Source organism: Fringilla coelebs (assembly GCF_963513975.1).
Source record: "Fringilla coelebs genome assembly, chromosome: 28".
NCBI classification, from domain to species: domain Eukaryota; kingdom Metazoa; phylum Chordata; class Aves; order Passeriformes; family Fringillidae; genus Fringilla; species Fringilla coelebs.
Genome location: NC_140054.1, coordinates 301 through 8489, shown reverse-complemented (window position 1 = coordinate 8489; position 8189 = coordinate 301). Strand labels below are relative to the sequence as shown.

The 8189-nt window shown below is 48.6% G+C and overlaps 1 protein-coding gene across 1 annotated transcript; it reads left to right on the top strand.

Annotated features, from left to right (window-relative positions):
- Window positions 1–86: 86 nt before the first annotated feature.
- YTHDF2 (YTH N6-methyladenosine RNA binding protein F2) lies at window positions 87–7721 on the top strand (the record flags this gene model as incomplete). Its single annotated transcript, XM_084222733.1, has 5 exons — window positions 87–354; window positions 774–798; window positions 1054–1133; window positions 5044–6612; window positions 7640–7721. Coding segments are annotated over exons 1-5 (1783 nt in total), but the record flags the coding sequence as incomplete, so codon positions are not given.
- Between the last annotated feature and the right edge of the window lie 468 nt (window positions 7722–8189).

The following is an 8189-nucleotide window of genomic DNA, read 5'->3' as shown; positions in this document are numbered from 1 at the left end:
CCGCTCCGGTCCTCCGCCGTCCCGGCATGCACTGCGCCTCGCCTCCTACCCCCCCCCCCCCCCCCCCCCCCTTCCCCCCTATTTCCCGCCATTGTGCAGGGCGCGCGCGGTGCCGCGTGACCGGGCGGGGGGAGCGCGAGGCGGCGGGCCCGGGCCATAGAGACGCGCGGCCGGTGGGGTGGGGTGGAGATGGTGGGATAGAGCGTCCCCCCGCCCTGCCGGCGGCCGCCCCGAGTCCGCCAGGGCCGCCCCGAGCCCGCCGGGCCCGGACAAAGCGCCGCTGCCTCCCGCCCCGCCCCGCCCCGCCTGCAGCCCCACCGCGGAGCCATGTCGGCTAGTAGCCTCCTGGAACCGGTAGGAGTACCCCCGCCGATACCGGGACGGCCCTGCTGGGCGAGGCCGCGGCTCTGGGCCTAACGGGTTGAACCCCGGGCCGGGCGGCGGCTGCGGCCTCACTTCTCTCCCGTCGCATGGCCGCGCTCCATTGTGATGCGGCTGGGTCGGGCCTGTCCCCGCAGGGCTGGACCCTGCCGGGTCGGATCTCTCCCCTCCCCGGGCCGGGTCTGTCCCTGCCGGGCCTTGGCTCCCCCCGCCGCGACGGGTCTGTTTATCCACCTCAGATCTGTCCTCCCCTCACTCGGCCGGGTCTGTTTACCCTTCCCAGCTCTGTCCTCCCGTCACTGGGCCGGGTCTGTATCCTCACCCGAGCCGGTCTGTTCCTCTGACTCACCGCTTTTCCTTTTTCTTTCCCCACGTCGCTGCTGTCGCGCCAGAGACCCAAGGGCCAAGGCAACAAAGGTGAGATCCCGGCGGGCCTGGTTGGGAGCGGGAGGATCCCTCTGCCGGGAGGGAAATAAACGTTGCGACCAGGCCTGGCTGCTGGACTGGGGATAGTCTGCAGGTGATGCCTGTGCGGTGGGAAAGTGTCTGAGTGTGTTGTGTTAGAATTGGCAGAAGTTCATTATATTCTAGGGTTTGGCTTTAAATACTTTAAGCTCATAATAATGGGAGCTTATTGCATAGGTTTTTCTAACTTTACACATCTCTTCTCAGTGCAAAACGGCTCTGTGCACCAGAAAGATGGGTTGAATGATGATGACTTTGAGCCCTACCTGAGTCCCCAGGCCCGCCCGGTGAGTACCTGTTGCAGGCAGGAGGACCAAGAACAGCAAGGTTTCCAGCTGCTCCAATGGAGGGAAGTTTCACCTCTTTGTATGTTCCCCATCTCCACTGATTGCATTTTGATGTTTGCCAGCTGCCTTAACTAATATTCTATCCTATATCTGCATTTCTGCTGGTAGAAAGCATTGACTGCTCTTAGATTGTGGTAGGTGAGGTAGGAAGGTTTTTAGCAGGTTTTGGAGAATTTCCTAGAGTTGGTGTCCAGCTTTTTTTTTTCGACATGACTGTCTCAAAGTCACCATTTCTGCTCTTTCAGTTTTAGTGTTGTGCCTGTGTTGGTTTCTGGCTCTTTACACCAGAGAAATGTGCTGAGTTGGGTTGTGAAGTTGCTTCACAGCAGGATACTGCACCTTTCAGAGGATCAGATCAACCTTCTTACCTCAACACCAAGTCAACTGATGATGCCTGTCAGGGGGATTTCTCTGTTTTTCATAAAAAAAAAACCCCAAATCCAGAGCCTACATGTGATACAAGTGTTGAGACTTTCTGAGAACTTTGGTTACAAGTTGAGCCAGTGACCAGTTTTGGAGCTTTGTGACCAGATCCTGGAAGTCAAACTTGCAGCTACTTTTCCTCTTCACTTTCTCTTAGAGTAACCCCACTGTTAACTGGTGTTTGCTTTCTGTAATGGGCTGCAGGGGAGTGACACAGAACAGATGGAGTTCAGCTGATTAGATGCACAAGTGAGTTCATAGATAAACATCTGTAATAGCACTGGAGCAGATAGGTTGTTCTCTTGCTTCTCTTTCCAGTTGTGATCAGTAAAAATAAGCTGTTCCAGTTTTCCTTTGCTGTAGTTTTGCCAATTTTTAGTTTTCAGTACATTATTTTTTTCATGTAAATGTGATGCGTGCTTTATTGGAACACATGGACAGGTTACTGTCTCAGTTAAATTTTCAGCAAGTATTTTCCGAGTTTTGTGCTAAAGATCTGAGGATAAATATTCTTTGTCTGTCAGCTGTTCATAATCTTCAGAATGTATCCTGTCTATCAATACAATTCACTGCATTCAACCCCCTGAAAAGTTACAAGCCTAAATTCAGCCTTCATAGGGTGAGAGAATGTTATTGCTTTCTCAAGTCTTGAATAAAAGCAGTTGCTTTCCTAGTAGCTGTCGTTTAATGCTGGTTTTTTCTTTCTCAGCTGTCAGCATCCCTAATTCCCAACTTCTTTCTGAATATGGATGTATTTCATACAAACTGTAGTTTTATTTCATTTTTGAAAGACAAAAGGATTTACTGTAATTTTGAAGCAACACAGTATTTTACTCTCTTTTACATGTTTTGATGAAGTGTTTCTGAATCTTTAATTTCTTTCAGTGTGTCTCTGGCTGGTAAAAATTCATTTTAAAAATAAGGAAGTGGTTCTGTGTGCCCCAGGAGGCAGAAACTGAGCCAGAGCAAGGTGAAACCACGAAGTTAACTTGGAATGGAACCTTTGAGTGACTCTCAGTTCCTTGTTGTGCTATGTAGAGTCCAAAACCTCCAGAGCTCGGTCTGGAGGGAAGCAAAAATACATAGGTATCCAGGGGTACACCTCTTTGGTGGAGTTGGGAAAGGCAGTTAAAGAATCTGCTCTGAAAAATTGAAGTAAATGAGTTTTGGAGTTGCTTCCCGAGCTCTCCGCGCACCCGTGAGGTAGCCATGTTGTAAAGTTTCACTGCTCCTTATTTTCCCCACCTGCTCTTTCAGGTATGACTGTTACTTTTCAGTTCTCACGAGGTTACTGTGTATTTTAAAGCTCAGATACAAAGTAAATGATTTTTTGACCCTTTAAAAACCAAAAGTTCAACCGCAAGGCTCACTAAGAACCTTGGTCTGAGGTGAAGAGAAACAGTGAATTTGAGGAAATAACTGCGAAGAGTCTTAGTCATGGAGAGAATGAGAAGCTGGTGTTGTTTTATTGGCATGGTAATCAGCAAGTGTGTCAGTTGTGCGGGGGCAGGGGAGCAGAGCGAGGTGCTGTGTTGTATAAACAGACCAGTGTTGGAGATGTTCAGGTGGAGAACAGCAGTGACTGTGTCTGCTCTGGGCTGTCTGTGCTCAACTCTTGAACTGCTCTGCTCCCTTCTTACTACCTGTATGCAGGTGCTTAGTATTCTACAGGTCATAGCTTAATACACCCTGTGTTAGATATGTCAAAGTTGAACGTAATTGACCCATGAGAAAATATTTTGAGGTGACCAGAAGAAAGTTTTCTTTTTTTTTTTTCTTTTTTTTTTTTCCCCTGACAGTGATGTGCTTTGAGTACTCCTGTGGAGAGAGGCTCTGCCTCAGGTTTAGGGATGGGCTAGCATGTTCCTGTTTCTTTAAAGCTGAGTTCAGGAGATAAAATGTTACTCTTATCATTGAGGCAATAAACTTATGAAGTGATTTTGCTGGCTCAAATTAGTAATAGGAAGTTTAAGTTTCATTTGTCTTACAAGTTAGTGTTGGTGCTTTTGGACATATTGAGTCCTGGGTTTAGCAGGATTGAGTTCCTCAGTTAGTAAAACCCTGGATGAGAGTGAGTTTTTTTACTAATTTGCTTTTGGGAGACGTTTGTGAAGTCAAAGGTTGAACAGAGCATCTCTTGAGTTTTCAGGCAGTACTACAGAAATCTTGTCTTTGAACACGTGGTGTTAAATAATTCCTATTAATTTCTGTAAAGTTGGGGGTTGGTTAGCCCCAAACCTGTTGCTCTCCTGTAAGTAGAAGGTAGTGGCAAACCAGCTATTTCTGGAGAGTGCCAGAGCCATCTTGAGAGACTCCCTGGATTTCAGTGTGGCATAAAATCCTCTGGGAGCTGTGCTTGGCACGTGAATATGGGATTCAATGAAAAATGGAGCAGAGCCTGCTGCAAGCCAAGCTTTTAGCTGGGAACTGAATGTACCTTTGATCTCATCTATACTGGGCTAGTGTCTTAGGGGCTGGGCAGCGCAAGGCTACTGTTCACAGGTTCAAATTACTCAGGATGATGCCCATTAGCAGGACTGAACCACTCCCCAGAGGGGACCTGGGTTTGAATGGGAAATGACAGATGTTTTTCATGTAAGCAAATCTTGGGGATGTCTGAGACTTTCCTAATTGTCAAATTAGATATTTGTTTTTTGTAACCTAAAGGCTACTTGGATGTTAAAAGGGAGATCAAGGCACAGAGGTGGGTTTTTTTTCCTCTCTGGATTTGAAGCCTGCTTGTGCTGGTGCTGTCACGGTACTGCAAAAGGCTTCTGTTGATTGCTTCCATTTTCAGGTAATTTTCAGTGTGTACCCACAGCACTGGAGGAGCTTGTGTTTTGAGGAATAGGCCTTAAATCCCTGTTTGTTTGCAATTGCTTGGAATATTGTAAAGTGTGGAACTTTAAATTGTAGGAATAAAGCTGTTTTCATGGCTAGTAAGTTTTAAGGAAAGCAATCAGGGACACCTGTGATTTTCACTGTGTGTTTCCACTGGATCCTTTTCTTTCTTATTCCCCTTCTCTCAGTATTCTTTCCCCAAATCCTCCCTGGAACCCCCTAATAAGCAGGAAGAATACTTGTTGGAAGTAGCTACTAGCAGAAGATGATATTTGGATGCAAGATATTGGATTTATAGCCTGAGCAGGAGCTCGGGGGATTCCCGGTGTCCAGTGTATGTCAGGAACACCACACACTCCCCTCTTGGCATGAGAAGCTTTGTCTTTAACCTTTCTGGCAATGGAACAGATTTTAGAGCCCTTCTAACAAAGGAGGGGTTCAAGGCTGGGCCTATTTCTCTGCCCAGCACTAAAGTAGGAAGCAGTAGGGCATGGGGAAATCTAAGGTGCCTTTACTCCTAGTCCCTTAAAATTGGTTCAACTCCTTCTAACAATTCAGTGCTTACATTTTTGTGGTTTTCTTTCAGAATAATGCATACACTGCAATGTCTGATTCCTACTTACCAAGCTACTTCAGTCCCTCCATTGGATTCTCCTACTCCTTAGGTGAAGCTGCCTGGTCCACAGGGGGAGACCCCCCCATGCCCTACCTGACCTCATATGGACAGCTGAGCAATGGGGAGCCTCACTTCCTTCCCGATGCCATGTTCGGGCAGCCAGGGGCTCTTGGCAGTACTCCATTCCTTGGGCAGCATGGCTTTAACTTCTTTCCTAGTGGGATTGACTTTTCAGCTTGGGGGAATAACAATTCTCAGGGACAATCCACTCAAAGCTCTGCTGGCTACAGCAGCAACTATGCCTATGCTCCCAGCTCACTGGGAGGGGCCATGATCGATGGGCAGTCAGCCTTTGCCAATGAGACCCTCAACAAGGCTCCTGGCATGAACGCTATTGATCAGGGCATGGCAGCCCTCAAGCTGGGCAGCACGGACGTGGCAAGCAGTGTCCCGAAAGTCATTGGCTCAGCCGTGGGGAGCGGATCTATCACCAGTAATATTGTGACCTCGAACAGTTTGCCTCCGGCAACGATTGCACCACCAAAGCCAACTTCATGGGCTGACATTGCCAGCAAACCTGCCAAGCAGCAGCCCAAGCTGAAGGCCAAGAATGGCATTGCAGGGCCAAGTCTTCCGCCGCCTCCCATAAAACATAACATGGATATCGGAACTTGGGATAACAAAGGGCCAGTGGCAAAAGCCCCGTCACAGACCTTGGTCCAGAATCTTGCTCAGCAGCCACCACAGGTGTCTCCACAGCCCCTGGGCCAACAGATCAGTAGTAGCCCACCGGTGACCCAGGCTCTGGGTGGTCAGCAGCCGCAGGCACTGCCAGCGCCAGCCCCACTGCCTGTGCCACCTGCACAGCCCACCCGTTGGGTCGCCCCTCGGAATCGTGGCAATGGCTTCGGCCAGAATGGAGTGGACGGTAACGGAGTGGGACAGGCTCAGGCCAGTTCTGGTTCTCCTTCTGAGCCGCACCCAGTCTTGGAGAAGTTGAGATCTGTTAACAACTACAACCCCAAGGATTTTGACTGGAACCCAAAGCACGGGCGGGTTTTCATCATTAAGAGTTACTCTGAGGACGATATCCACCGTTCCATTAAATACAACATCTGGTGCAGTACAGAGCATGGCAACAAGAGACTGGATGCAGCCTATCGCTCCATGAATGGGAAGGGCCCTGTATACTTACTGTTCAGTGTCAACGGTAGTGGTCACTTCTGCGGTGTAGCAGAAATGAAATCTGCTGTGGACTATAACACCTGTGCAGGTGTGTGGTCCCAGGACAAATGGAAGGGACGTTTCGATGTCAGGTGGATTTTTGTGAAGGACGTTCCCAACAGCCAGCTGCGACACATCCGCCTAGAGAACAACGAGAATAAACCAGTGACCAACTCCAGGGACACTCAGGAGGTGCCTCTGGAAAAGGCTAAGCAGGTGTTGAAAATTATTGCCACCTACAAGCACACCACCTCCATCTTTGATGACTTCTCACACTATGAGAAACGCCAAGAGGAGGAGGAAAGTGTTAAAAAGGTAACATGTTTGTGTGTCTTGTCTGAGTTCTGCAGGGCAAGAGGTGGTGGGTGCTGCCTTGCACTGGACAAACTCCGGGGTGTGGACTTGTGGGTATTAGCCTGCCTTTTGGCTATCTGCCTCCTCATACCTGGAACCCACACCCAAATAGTAGCCTGTCTTTGCGGGGAAGTATGCCCAGAGAAGCCACCAGGATGATTAGAGGGATTGAGCACCTCTCCTGTGAGGAAGGACTAAGAGAATTGGGATTGTTCAGCCAGGAGAAGAGAAGGCTTTGGGGTGACCTAATTGTGACCTTGTGGTGCCTGATGGAAGCCCACAGGAAAGATGAAATGAGACTATTTACAAGGGCCTGGAGAGACAGGACAAGGGGAATGGCCTTAAATGGAAAGAATAGATTTTGACTGGATGTTAGAAGAAAATGGTTCCATGTGAGGGTGGTGAGGCCCTGGCACAGGTTGCCTAGAGAAGCTGTGGCTGCCCCATCACTGGAAATGTCCAAAGCCAGGTTGGTTGGGGCTTGGAGCTGCCTGGTCTAGCAGAAGGTGTCCCTGCCCATGAGTTAGAATTAGATGGTCTTTAACATCTCTTCCAATCAAAACTGTTCCATGATTCTATGAAATAGGTGCCAGCACTTGGCAGAGCAGGGTGAGAAGCCTTGCCCAGGCCCTGCCTGCGATTGACTGTGTGTGGGTTATGCTGAATCTCAGCCTTTGCGGAATGCTGTGATGTAAACAAAATGTATTTCTGTGCCATTGTCAGCTCCTGGTTCGGAGCAGTTTGAAGCTGGAGACCGGCAAGGCATTTGGGAAGCTGTTAGAAACCAGAGCCGGGTCTTAGAATGGCTGCTAATCCAACCCCTGGCCACAGTGGGGTCAGCGTGACAGATGTCTCCCTCCACTTGTAAAACCTCCAGGAACAGCAGTTCCTGTCCCTCCCCAGGCAACCTATCCCTCTCCTTAATTATCCTTCCTGTAAGGAGGCTTTGTCTAATGCCCAGCCTAAATCTCCCTCACTGCGATTGAAGTCCATGCCTGCTTGTCCTGTGGACACAGTTGCTGTGTTCCTCCTTGCTCTCTTTGGGGCCATGATGGCCTGTCACTGGCATGGTACTGCCAGCAGTGTGGTACATGAGCTGAGCTCCCAACTTGCCTTGCAGCTGCTCTCAAATTTTCCTATCATCATCTACTCCTTAACAATGCATTAATTGAAAATCCTGCTCCAAATTCAGGAACCAGTGGACTTTGAATCTTACTTGGGTTCAGCTGTAGTAAAGTCACCTGGGGCTGCCCTTCCCCTCAATGTGGGTCTGGCTTCTGTTTGATCAAAATGATAATTATAAAAATTAGCATTAGCACAGCTGACGGGGAGTTTGCCAAGTTTCCTGATGATCTCTTTAGTTTGAACAATGGGGAATTTTTCCCCCAAGACTTGAAGAACAGAATCAGGAGCTGCAGCTGCTCACTGTGACAATGAATGCAGTTTTAAATTTTTTATATATATTTTACATGGAGCATTGTATAAATTATAATAATTAAGCACAAATGTGGTTACTTGCAGTGCTTAGCAAAAGTCTA